The following is a 14,102-nucleotide window of genomic DNA, read 5'->3' on the forward strand; positions in this document are numbered from 1 at the left end:
AATCAAAAGTGTAAAGGAAAAAAGCCACTTTTTATTTCAACCGTACTTCCCGTCAAAAGCCTAAAGACTGATCGCACAGTTCCTGTCTTCACAATAAAAGTGCCGCTCCATCGCGCCTGCTCTAACAAAATAAGAGTCTCCGAAAGCCAGCGCAAACAAGCGAGCAAGCTACGGAGTTTGCCGCCAATGTATTTCTTGTAAAGTGTATAAAAACGAATATGGAAGCTGGACAGATAAGATGCCAAAAACCAACGACTTTCATGTGCAATTAGACAGAAAAGAGGAACTTTTTTTCTCCTCCATTTGAAAATGTGGACATTATCAGCACTATACTGTCTGATTCCAATCAATACAAGTCATCAGAATCAGGTAATACACCAACTTATATTCTTGTCTTCATGAAAGATAGGAATTTATATGTTAAACATGCTTGTATATTCATTAAAACACCTTTAACATGTCAACAAAATCGGCAAAATAATATAAATTATATACTGTATATATAAATTTATGTATGTATATATATATATATATATATATATATATATATATGTGTTGTGTGTGTGTATGTATATATGAGGTAGATCACCTCGAACTTGGTCATTTATTAAATAATTGATTAACGTTGAAAAACTTATTGGGGTGTTACCATTTAGTGGTCAATTGTACGGAATATGTACTGTACTGTACAATCTACTAATAAAAGTTTCAATCACTCAATCAATCAATCGATGAATGCCTACTGAGCCTATGGTGCTGTTAAGCTATTGTGGCTCAATTTGCCTTAATTTTTTTCATTTTAATGTATTATTATTTAATATGTATTATTGTTTTAGTTGCTTAAGAGATATTCCTGGCTATGAATTTGCTCATTGCTATTTTTTTTTTTGTGCATTATTTGTTGCCGTAATCATTAAACAAACTGGTTACTCATCAGTTACTCAGTACTTGAGTAGTTTTTTCACAACATACATTTTACTTTTACTCAAGTAAATATTTGGATGACTACTCCTTACTTTTACTTGAGTAATACATCTCTAAAGTATCAGTACTCTTACTTGAGTACAATTTCTGGCTACTCTACCCACCTTTGGTCGCTAATAAAAAAGCCTTGTCTTTACCGGAAGTAGCAGACGATGTGCGTGTGACGTCACCGGTGTGAGGGCTCCTCACATCCTCACATTGTTTATAATGTGAGCCACCAGCAGAAGAGCTATTCGGACCGAGAAAGCGACAATTTCCTCATTAATTTGAGCGAGGATGAAAGATTTGTGGATGAGGAAAGTTAGAGTGAGGCACACAAAAAAAAAAAGAAAAAGGGACAGTTCCGGGCGGCGGCAGTGGTAGCGTTTCAGATGTAATTAGACACATTTACTAGAACAATTCTGGAAAATCCCTTATCTGCTCATTGTGTTAATAGTATTTTAGTGCGATTCTAAAAGTCATACCTGAAAGTCGGATGGCTGCGGTGAACGCCAGAGTCTCTGAGAGAAGCCATGGAGGAGCCAAGATCACAGCTGCTTTTTTGACAGCTACAGGAGGAGGTCCCATAATCCACTGACGTCTCCGGTAAGAGCTGACTTAATATCACAATTTTCCCATCCAAAACCTTGCTGATTGACGTAGAGAAACATGTTCGCTTGACCGCTCTGTGTTAAAGCTTCACAACAAACAAACACCGGCGGTGTTTCGGTGCTAAAGGCAGCTGCAATCCATCGCTTTCCACCAAGAGCATTCTTATTTGACGTCTCTATTATTAATTGAACAAATTGCAAAAGATTCAGCAACACAGATGTCCAAATTACTGTGTAATTATGCGATGAAAAGAGACGACTTTTAGCCGTAAGTGGTGCTGAACTAGTATGTCCCCTCCAACCAATAACGTCACAAACACGCGTCATCATTCCGCGATGTTTTCAACAGGAAACTCCGCGGGAAATTTAAAATTGTAATTTAGTAAACTAAAGCGGCCGTATTGGCATGTGTTGCAATGTTAATATTTCATCATTGATATATAAACATCAGACTGCATGGTCGGTAGTAGTGAGTTTCAGCAGGCCTTTCATGTCTGATTGAATGCTAAAACGTTATGACAAACGGAATGGAATTTTTCCATTTTTTTATGAACGATAAAACACTGAATATTGACAACATATGAATTCCACACCCCTTTTCGATCGACATATTTTACAATCAAGTGAAACGCAACAAAAATGCAACAAACAGTGAAATATGAACGTGAAGGGTACACAAATAAACCCACCTACAGTCTGATATATCTGATATTTGCTGACTTTTCCCCAGGGATAAATAAAGTACTTTATATTATTTTCTATACATCACTAATCTTTGGAACTTTGGAACGCTTCCCCCCCCACACTGCTTGGTGCCTCTCTGAGCTGCTGTGACGTAGATTACCATAGTAACTAATGAGATGACCATAGTAACTAATTAGATGACCATAGTAACTAATTAGATGACCACAGTAACTAATTAGATGACCGTAGTCACTTCTACTGAGATGCTACCTCAGTAGAAGCATTCAAGTCCCATCTTAAAACCCATTTGTATACTCTAGCCTTTAAATTGTCCCCTTTTTTAGACCAGTTGATCTGCCGTTTCTTTTCTTTTCTCCTCTGACCCCATGTCCCTTGTGAAGGAGGGTGGGGGGGGGCAACATTGGTGAGGAAGGGGCAGAGACAGAGAGACAGACAGAGTTATGATAAACGCGCATGCGTCGCCAGTATCTGCTTTTTACCCATAGATTCATCAGATTTAAATTGTTTATTATCTATAGCAGGGGTGTCAAAAGTGTGCCCTGGAGGCCATTTGCAGCCCACAGCTAATGTTTTAAAGGCCCACGGCACATTCTAAAAATATTATTAAAATAAACAAAAACATAAACAAAAGTGAAATAAAAAAGCTTTAAAGGCTAAATGTAATTTAGAAAAAGTTGCAATGTTGATTAATAAAACAAAGCTTTTTTTCCTTTTCTTTTAAACTGTCATTGCTCAAAACATAATATTGAATCAAAATCAATGTTATTATGAATTATTGACCTATCCAAGTTTCCGATTACTTCACATCAAATATTCCAGTAAGAAAAATATTTTTGGTAGAAAATTTAGCAAATTTGTTAAATAAATAATCAAAACATTTATATTTTGTTGTATATATGAAGAAAAAAAACATATATAAGTCGCACTGGAGTGTTAGTCGCATATATATATTTGATAAAACCCAACACCAAGAATAGACATTTGAAAGGCAACTTAAAATAAATAAAGAATAGTGAACAACAGGCTGAATGAATGTACGTTATATGAGGCATAAATAACCAACTTAGAAGGTGCCTGCTATGTTAACCTAACATATTATGGTAAGAGTCATTCAAATAACTATCTGTCACTCCTAATTGATAAATGCCATGAAATGTTATACGTCTAGTCTCTTATGAGAATGAGCTAAATAATATTATTTGATATTTTACGGAAATGTGTTAATAATTTCACACATAAGTCGCTCCTGAGTATAAGTCGCACCCCCCGGCCAAACTATGAAAAAAACTGCGACTTATAGTCCGAAAAATACGGTGTGTATATATATATATATATATATATATATATATATATATATAGAAAGCAACCCCCCCGTACCAGAAAGCACTCGATGAAAGCGGATACAACTTCACCCTCACCTATGAACCCACTCCAGGAAACCAACCAAAAAAGAGCAGAAAACGAAACAACATCATCTGGTACAATCCGCCATTCAGCAAAAACGTCTCAACCAACATCGGCCACAAGTTCCTCACCCTGATCGACAAACACTTCCCCAAAGGCAACACCCTAAGAAAAATATTCAACAAGAACTACATTAAATTGAGCTACAGCTGTATGAATAACATGCAACAAATCATTTCAAACCACAACAAAGCAATTGCAAAAGGACTGCCTACCCCCAGACTAAACGACTCTGAAACCCATAAGGAATGTAACTGTCGCAAGAAACCTGATTGCCCTCTCAACGGAGGGTGCTTACAGACATCAGTCGTTTACCAAGCAAAGGTAACACGCAAGGACATTAACACATCCGACACGTACGTAGGATTAACCGAAGGAGCGTTCAAAACAAGATGGAATAATCACAACGCCTCCTTTAGAAACCAGGATTCGCGGAATTCTACAGAACTCAGCAAGCACATTTTGAACCTCAAAGACATCAATGTTGAATATTCAATAACATGGCAAATTCTTGCATCCAGCACACCTTACAACAGTGGTAATAAAAGATGCAACCTATGCTTAAAAGAGAAACTGTTTATTATATATCATCCAGATCTATCATCCCTCAACAAGCGCAGTGAAATCATTTCAACATGCCGCCACAGACGGAAACACCTCCTAGGTAACTTATGAGTCAATCACCACACCCTATGCCTGCCTGTACCCACCCACTCTGTGCCCTATATAAACCATTGTATGTGAATGCTTCCATTAAAATCTCCTGATGATTGAGGGAACCCCTCATGAAACAGTTCTGTAGAGACTAAGTAGTCTTGTGATTTTTCCCACACTTACATATACATACATATATATATATACATACATATATATCAATCAATCAATGTTTACTTATATAGCCCTAAATCACTAGTGTCTCAAAAGGCTGCATATATATATATATATATATCCATCCATCCATTTTCTACCGCTTATTCCCTTTTGGGGTCGCGGGGGGCGCTGGCGCCTATCTCAGCTGCATATATATATATATATATACATACATACATACATACATACATATATATATATATATATAATTACACACACACACACACACATACTTTGGAGCCCTTGCCTCGAAAGAAAATAATGTTTGCCTTGGTGCCCTAAAATGACTCCTCCTTTAAGGCTAAACTTGCCTTGACCTTAAAAAGTTAAAATACGAGGCCTGTGTTAATAAACATTTACAAAATATTCTGTGTAAATAATTAATTTCAGAAGGTATATATCTGTGACTCATAGTCCGGTGCGGCTAATTAATAAAAAAAAACTTTCTTTAGACTATATTTAGAGCGTGCGGCCTAAATACCGGTGTGCTGTATAGTCCGTAAAATACAGTATGACAATAGAAAAAAAACCTCCTGCTGTGACATTGAGTACTTACCTGTCAGTTCCTGTGACTGTTGTCGTGGCGATGAAGACTGCAGTGGTTTCCCTCTGAGAGTCATAATGGGTAGTTGTGCTGCTGACCAGAGGGGGCGCTGTGGTGACGACAAAGCTCACACTTTCCTCTTTGCTCTCGGGTGAACTCTCCGTGCCCTCGTGCCTCCGAGTGCTGAAGCTGCCGGTTCCAGCGGATAATTCTGTGGAGGTCTGGACGGTGGAATGTGGGTATGATGCGAGCGTGGGGCGTCCAGCGGGAGGCGTGGATGAGATGGGGTCTGTGCTGGAGATCCCGGGTTTTGACTGTGAAGGCTCCTCCGATGTTGGGATGTATTGGTGCTGGCTGGCATTTACAGGTCCAACAAGAGTTTGGGTCTCTGGGCTGTCAGGCTCTGAAGACGAGGACACAGTTAAGGACGGGGCGCTGTGGGTGTAGTCCTCGGTCTCCGTGGTGGATGCGGCGCTCCAGGTGGAGCGGGGCCGCTGGGAGCTGAAGTCCCGTGTGACCGCCGAGGAGGAGGAGGAGGTGTCAGACAGCAGCGTCCTCTCGCCAGCCCGGCTGACGGCGGTGGCGTTGAAGGTGCGGCCTGTGAGGGCCTGGGTCTGCCACGGGGACGACGCGGGCTCCGCTGTGCGCACGCTGGAGCGCGGGCTGTGCCGCGGCAGATCCTCGGTCACCGTCCGAGGAGACGGTGCTCGGTCGGAGATACCGAGTGACACGTCGGGAAGATGTCGTGTTTGCGGGGAGTCCCTCCAGTCGCTACTACTGCTGCTGCTGGTTTCGGAGGACTGGCCGACTGTGGGGGAGGTAAACATCTCGGTGGACGCACCGATGGTCTCCTGGGACCTGGTGCTGGTTTCTCTCAGGGTTTGTGGTTGCTCAGTGTCTGAGGGAAGACAAAACAGCAGCGTGTTTAGCAAATAGCGGACCATGATACACACATCGCGAGAAAACAATTTATCGGGCCGATACAGATTATTAGTAGTCAAGGAGGCCGATACAAGAAATTTGGAGGCCATATTCATTTGTGTTATCTTCATTATAACACTTATATAAGACTTTTAAAGTCATTTTGATAGTAGGCTAATATCATGTGTTGTCTTCATTATAACACTTATATAAGACTTTTAAAGTCATTTTGATAGTAGGCTAATATCCTGTGTTATCTTCATAATAACACTTATATAAGACTTTTTTAAAATAATTTTGATAGTAGGCTAATATCCTGTGTTCTCTTCCTTATAACACTTATATAAGACTTTTAAAATAATTTTGATAGTAGGCTAATATCATGTGTTGTCTTCATTATAACACTTATATAAGACTTTTAAAGTAATTTTGATAGTAGGCTAATATCCTGTGTTCTCTTCATTATAAGACTTTTAAAATAATTTTGATAGTAGGCTAATATCCTGTGTTCTGTTCCATATAACACTTGTATAAGACCTTTAAAATAATTTTGATAGTAGGCTAATATCATGTGTTCTCTTCATTATAACACTTATATAAGACTTTTAAAAATCATTTTGATAGTAGGCTACTATCCTGTGTTCTCTTCCTTATAACACTTTTAAAGTCATTTTGATAGTAGGCTAATATCCTGTGTTCCTTATAACACTTATATAAGACTTTTAAAGTCATTTTGATAGTAGGCTAATACAACTAAAACATACACTTACATCATGTGTTGTCTTCATTATAACATTTATATAAGGTGTTTAATTTTGTGCGGCCCCAGACAGATTTGTTTTGTGGTCTAATATGGCTCCTTCAACATTTTGGGTTTGTGTAAACCAGTGTTTTGCGACATTTTTTGAGCCATGGCACATTTTTTGCGTTGGAAAAATGCGGAGGCACACCACCTGCAGAAATCATTAAAAAACGAAACTCAATTGACAGTAAAAAGACGTTGTCGCAATTGTTGGATATGACTTTAAAGCAGGGGTCACCAACACGGTGCCCGTGGGCACCAGGTAGCCCATAAGGACCAGATGAGTCGCCCGCTGGCCTGTTCTAAAAATAGCTTAAATAGCAGCACTTACCAGTGAGCTGTCTCTATTTTTTAAATGTTATTTATTTACTAGCAATCTGGTCTCGCTTTGCTCGACATTTTTAATTCTAAGAGACAAAACTCATATAGAATTTGAAAATCCAACAAAATATTTTAAAGACTTGCTTGGTCTTCACTTGTTTGAATTAATTCATTTTTTTACGTTGCTTCTTATAACTTTCAGAAAGACAATTTTAGAGAAAAAATACTTTCTTAAAAATTATTTTAGGATTTTTAAACACATATACCTTTTTACCTTTTAAATTCCTTCCTCTTCTTTCCTGACAATTTAAATCAATGTTCAAGTATTTTTATTTTATTTTAAAGTATAATAAATACATTTTAATTTAATTTTTCATTTTAGCCACTGTTTTTTCAATGGAAGAATATTTGTGAAATATTTCTTCAAATTTATTATGATTAAAATTCAGAAAAAAGTATTCTGGCAAATCTAGAAAATCTGTAGAATCAAATTTAAATATTATTTCAAAGTCTTTTGAATTTCTTTTAAAGTTTTTGTTCTGGAAAATCTAGAAGAAATAATGATTTGTCTTTGTTAGAAATATAGCTTGGTCTAATTTGTTATATAATCCAACAAAGTGTAGATTGGATTTTAACATATTTAAAACATGTCATCAAAATTCTAAAATAATCTTAATCAGGAAAAATTACTTATGCTGTTCCATAAATTATTTTTTTTAATTTTTTCAAAATGATTCGAATTAGCTAGATTTTCTCTTCATTTTTTTCGGTTGAATTTCGAATTTTAAAGAGTCAAAATTGAAGATCAACTATTTTTCAAAATTTTATTTTCTTTTTTTTTTTGTGGTTTCTCCTCTTTTAAACCATTCAATTAAGTGTTTTTTTCATCATTTATTCTCTACAAAAAACTTTCCATAAAAGGAAACAAATGTACGATGGAATGACAGACAGAAATACCCATTTTTTTATATATATATATATATATAGATTTATTTATTAAAGGTAAATTGTGCAAATTGGCTATTTTTGGCAATTTATTTAAGTGTTGTATCAAACTGGTAGCCCTTCGCATTAATCAGTACCCAAGAAGTAGCTCTTGGTTTCAAAAAGGTTGGTGACCCCTGCTTTAAAGCACAACCAAGCATGCATCAATACAGCTCTTGTCTCAAAGTAGGTGTACTGTCACCACCTGTCACATCACACCCTGACTTATTTGGACTGTTTTGCTGTTTTCCTGTGTGTAGTGTTTTACTTCTTGTCTTGCACTCCTATTTTGGTGGCTTTGTCTCTTTTTTGGGTATTTTCCTGTAGCAGTTTCATGTCTAGCTTTGAGCGATATTCCCCACATCTACTATGTTTTAGCAATCAAGAATATTTCATTAGTTTTTATCCTTCTTTGTGGGGACCTTGTTGATTGTCATGTCATGTTCAGATGTACTTTGCGAACACCGTCTTTGCTCCACAGTAAGTCTTTGCTGTCGTCCAGCATTCTGTTTTTGTTTACTTTGTAGCCAATTCATTTGGAATGGGGAAAAATGTCCCGGAAAACCTGGAATTCTGGTAAATCTGTGTATTTTTTGGAATTTGTCAAGGGAAAGCCCACAATTCCCGAATAGGATGATCAGTTTGAAGTTGGAAGGATTTGAATCGAGTGGGTGGTAGAGTGCGCCAAAATCTGGAGAAGAAGAAGTTTAATAAATAGATTCATTTTGGTGTGAAAAAACATATATGTACATTCACACTAGGGCTGGGCGATATTGGCTTTTATTAATATCGCGATATTTTTATGGCATATTGCGATATATATTACGATATTTTGCCTTGGCCTTGAATGAACACTCGATGCATATAATCACAGCAGTGTGATGATTCTATGTGTCTACATTAAAACATTCTTCTTCATACTGCAATAATACATGCTACTTTTAAACTTTCATGCAGAGAGGGAACTCACAACTAAGTCAATTGACCAAAACTGTATTTATTAAATACTCTTCATTCTCTCACGCGTGACTTTTTAAATGAAAGAACAAATTAATAGTGTTGCTACCTTTTCGTAGTAACACTTCTGCTGCATACTTTGCATTGATTGATTGATACTTTTATTAGTAGATTGCACAGTACAGTACATGTTCCGTACAATTGACCACTAAATGGTAACACCCGAATAAGTTTTTAAACTTGTTTAAGTCGGGGTCCACGTTAATCAATTCATGGTACAAATATATACTATCAGCATAATACAGTCATCAAACAGGTTAATCATCATAGTATATACATTGAACAGCATATTGTTGTTGTCTGCTGAATATCTTCGCACTTGGGTGGGCATTTCTTGTTCTTCCTCCATTTGTGATAAGTTTCGCACCATCTCTCTCTTGCATTGTCACAAGCAACGTTAGCTCTCTGCGAGAGCATATGACGCTAGACGTGCGACAGTATGTGACGTATGTAAGAAGGCGGGCTTGTTTTACGCCTCCGTGAGAAGGACAGACGAGAAGGAGTGAGATACGCCAGTAATGCAATGCACGCAGCTTAAAGGGGAACATTATCACCGAACCTATGTAAGTGTCAATATATACCTTGATGTTGCAGAAAAAAGACCATGTATTTTTTTAACCGATTTCCGAACTCTAAATGGGTGAATTTTGGCGAATTAAACGCCTTTCTTTTTATCGGTCTTGTAGCGATGACGTCAGAACGGGACGTCACCGAGGTAACACTCTCGCCATTTTCATTTTCTCCGTCTCAGCTCTGTTATTTTCCATTTTTTGGAACCTTGAAGACATCATGCCTCGTCGGTGTGTTGTCGGAGGGTGTAACAACACTAACAGGGAGGGATTCAAGTTGCACCACTGGCAAGAAATCTGCCGCCAGACCCCCATTGAATGTGCCAGAGTGTCTGCACATTTTACCGGCGATGACAGACATGGCACAGAGATGTATGGATAACATGCAGATGCATTTGCAACGATTAAGTCAACGAAATCACAAAGGTGAGTTTTGTTGATGTTGTTGACTTATGTGCTAATCAGACATATTTGGTCGCAGCATGACTGCCAGATAATCGATGCTAACATGCTACACTAATCGATGCTAACATGCTATTTACACTAGCTATATGTACATTTGAAACTAGATACCCACATTTAATGCGAAACAAACACTTACCAGTCGACGGATTTAAGTTGCTCCAGTGTCACAAGATGCGAAAGTCCTGATCGTTTGGTCCGCACATTTTACCGGCGATGCTAATAAGGCAGCCATGCTATGGGCCACTTCATTGGGTACACCCATGCGATGGCCGAATAGCGTCAATAGCTATTCGCTCAATAGCTTCAGTTTCTTCTTCAATTTCGTTTTCGCTATCTGCCTCCATACTCCGACCATCTGTTTCAATACAGCCGCTGAAATCCGAGTCTGAATCCGAGCTAATGTCGCTACATCTTGCTGTGGTAACCGCCATGTTGTTTGTATTGGCAGCACTGTATGACGTCACAGGGAAATGGGCAGTCGCATCGCAAATAGCGAAAATCAAGAACTTTAAAGCTTTTTTTAGGGCTATTCCGGGAGGGGTTAAATTTTGAAAAAAAACTTCGAAAAATAAAACAAGCCACTGGGAACTGATTTTTATTGATTTTAACCCGTTTGAAATTGTGATAACGTTCCCCTTTAAAGCAACGGTGTGAGAACATATAATCGAATATTACGATATAGTCATTTTCTATATCGCACAGAGACAAACCTGCGATATATCGTATATATCGATATATCGCCCAGCCCTAATTCCCACAATAAATCCCTGTCCCATAAAGAGCAGATGACTCTATTATCTGGTCCGCTTGTATTCATTGCAAATCCCAGCAGGGGGCGCTGATCGAGCTTTAGGATGAGGCAGCAGGAGCAAGGTTTAAAGAGTCCAGAACAATTCATGTCCTGGAACAAAGGCTCCAAGGCCTCACTCAGTACGCAGGAATCAGTCACTTCCTTCCTAAAGCTGAGCGAGCACAAGAAAAGTGTCACTGCGGATCTGGGAGTACAGACTTGTCTGGAATGGCACAAACGTTCATGCTATTGGTGGACATTGTCAAATTGTTACCTAAGGAAAAACATGAAAATATTGCAGGGAGACTATTTAGTAACATGGAGAAGACAACAAATAGAAAAAAATATGAGGATCCTAATGCTAACAAAAACATTTAGTTTCAGAGCAAGGTGATGCTGGACACTAATGTTAGAATTTCAACCATTTTACATATTCAAATAATAAAGCACATAAGCAAACTCATTTTATCGACAATATTGAGAACTGAACCAAAAAAGTTGTGATATTAAGCCAAAATTGGAACCTTTTTCCCATCAGATGGCCAAGTAGGGCTGGGCGATATGACCTTTTATGTACGACCTTTTATTAATATCTCAATATTTTTAGGCCATATTGTGAAACACGATAAATATCTCCATATTTTGCCTTACCCTTGAAAGAACACTTGATGCCAGGGGTGTAACGATACGTGTACTTGTATTGAACCGTTTCGGTTCGGTTCGGAGGTGTACCGAACGAGTTCCACACGGACATATTAAGTATCGCACCGCACGTTTTGTAAACAATGCACACCGAGGCACCATGAAGGGATTTACGTGGACCCCGACTTAAACAAGATGAAAAACTTATGGGGGTGTTACCATTTAGTGGTCAATTGTACGGAATATGTACTGTACTGTGCAATCTACTAATAAAAGTTTCAATCAATCAAAAAAACAACAACACACGGCATGCTAGCAGTGACCGGGCTATGATAGACTGACCACACCTTTTCACCGGATATGTCCTCTTTTGAGGGGCTGTCCGGGTGGAGTTTCTTAAATGCCTCGAATGTCCAGCATTTTAAGGTAGGGTTGCGTGTATTTTCAATGTACGTTCAGGGTTAAGAAGGGGTTAAAAACAAACAAAAAATTGTGTGCACAGCAACATTCGCGAGGGAGGGGGAGAGACAGAGAGAGCGAGAGAGCGAGAGAGTTATGATAAAAGCGCATGTGTCGCCAGGGCTCTGCTTTTTACCCATAGGTTTATCAGATTTTATTTTTTATTATCCATAGCAGGGGTGTCAAAAGTGTGCCCCGGAGGCCATTTGCGGCCCACAGCTAATGTTTTAAAGGCCCACGGCACATTCTAAAAATACTATTAAAATAAACAAAAACATAAACAAAAGTGTAATAAAAAAGCTTAAAGGCTAAATGTAATTTAGAAAAAGTTGCAACGTTGACTAATAAAACAAAGCTTTTTTTTTTTTATTTCAAACTGTCATTGCTCAAAAAATAATATTGGATCAAAATCAACGTTATTATGAATTATTGACCTATCCAAGGTTCCCATTACTTCACATCAAATATTCCACTAAGAAAAATATTTTTGGTGGAAGATTTAGCAAATTTGTTAAAGGCCTACTGAAACCCACTGCTACCAACCACACAGTCTGATAGTTTATATATCAATGATGAAATATTAATATTGCAACACATGCCAATACGGCCGCTTTAGTTTACTAAATTGCAATTTTAAATTTTGGAATTACCCGGGAGTTTCGTCTTGTAAACGTCGTTTAATGATGACGTGTACGCAAGACGTCACGGGTTTTTAGGAAGTATGAGCGCTACGCACACACACAGGTGAATGTCGTCTGCTTTAACGGCATAATTAAACAGTATTTTGGACATCTGTGTTGCTTAATCTTTTGCAATTTGTTCAATTAATAATGGAGGAGTCAAAGTAGCAAGATGGAGTTGGAAAACTTTAGCCTTTAGGCACACAAACACACGGTGATTCCTTGTTTAAAATTCCTGGAGGTGAAAATTTACTATGGATCAGAGCGCGGTCAAGAGAACATGGATCCCTACCAAATATCAACCAGCAGGTTTCGGTGAGAAAATTGTGGTTAAAAAGTCGCTTCTTACCGGAGAAAAGCTGAGCTTGTGTCGTCCATAGTTGCCGTTGACGCCCCTGAGACACTGCGCGTCAAGACACCCGTGGAGAAACCCTTCCGACTATCAGGTACTATTTAACTCACTAAAACACTAGCAACACTATAGAAAGATAAGGGATTTCCCAGAATTATCCTACTAAATGTGTCTAAAAACATCGGAATCCGTCCCAATGCAATGACGTTTTATTTATTTATTTTTTTTAGTCCGTCGCTATCAATATCCTCAAACACGAATCGTTTATCCTCGCTCAAATTAATGGGGAAATTGTCGTCTTCTCGGTCCGAATAGCACTTTTTGTTGGAGGCTCCCATTAAAGTCAATGTGAATATGTGAGGAGCCATCAACATGTGACGTCAACGTCTGCTACTTCCGGTAGAGGCAGGGCTTTTCTCTTAGCACCGAAAGTTGCGAATTTTATCGTGGATGTTCTCTACTAAATCCTTTCAGCAAAAATATGGCAATATCGCGAAATGATCAAGTATGACACATAGAATGGACCTGCTATCCCCGTTTGAATAAGAAAATCTCATTTCAGTAGGCCTTTAAATAAATAACCCAAAAAATTTATATTTTGTTGTTTTCTTACTGTACCCAAAATGAACCAAACCGTGACCATTGAACCGAGGTACGTACCGAACCAAACTTTTTGTGTACCGTTACACCCCTACTTGATGCATATAATCACAGCAGTATGATGATTCTATGTGTTTACATTAAAACATTCTTCTTCATACTGCATTAATATATGTTACTTTTAAACTTTCATGCAGAGAGGGAAATCACACAAAAAAGTGTATTTATTAAACAGTTAGTAAACAGTGGCACAAACATTCATGTCATTTCCAAAACAGAACGTGCAAGATTGTCAGACACATTTTAAAACAAGCTATGAGTGAACTTTTGTGCATGATGTCAC

General features: G+C 38.2%; 1 protein-coding gene across 2 annotated transcripts in view; it reads right to left on the minus strand.

The window, feature by feature from the left end:
- The window catches only part of heg1 (heart development protein with EGF-like domains 1), a 68,792-nt gene that overhangs the window by 41,453 nt on the left and 13,237 nt on the right, over positions 1–14,102 (minus strand). For both annotated transcript variants that reach the window (XM_061879894.1, XM_061879895.1), the window contains exon 2: positions 5,170–6,055. In XM_061879894.1, coding sequence (XP_061735878.1) covers positions 5,170–6,055 — 886 coding nt within the window. The remainder of the gene's footprint in view (positions 1–5,169; positions 6,056–14,102) is intronic.

The sequence above is a fragment of the Nerophis ophidion genome, linkage group LG19, assembly GCF_033978795.1.
Source record: "Nerophis ophidion isolate RoL-2023_Sa linkage group LG19, RoL_Noph_v1.0, whole genome shotgun sequence".
NCBI lineage: Eukaryota > Metazoa > Chordata > Actinopteri > Syngnathiformes > Syngnathidae > Nerophis > Nerophis ophidion.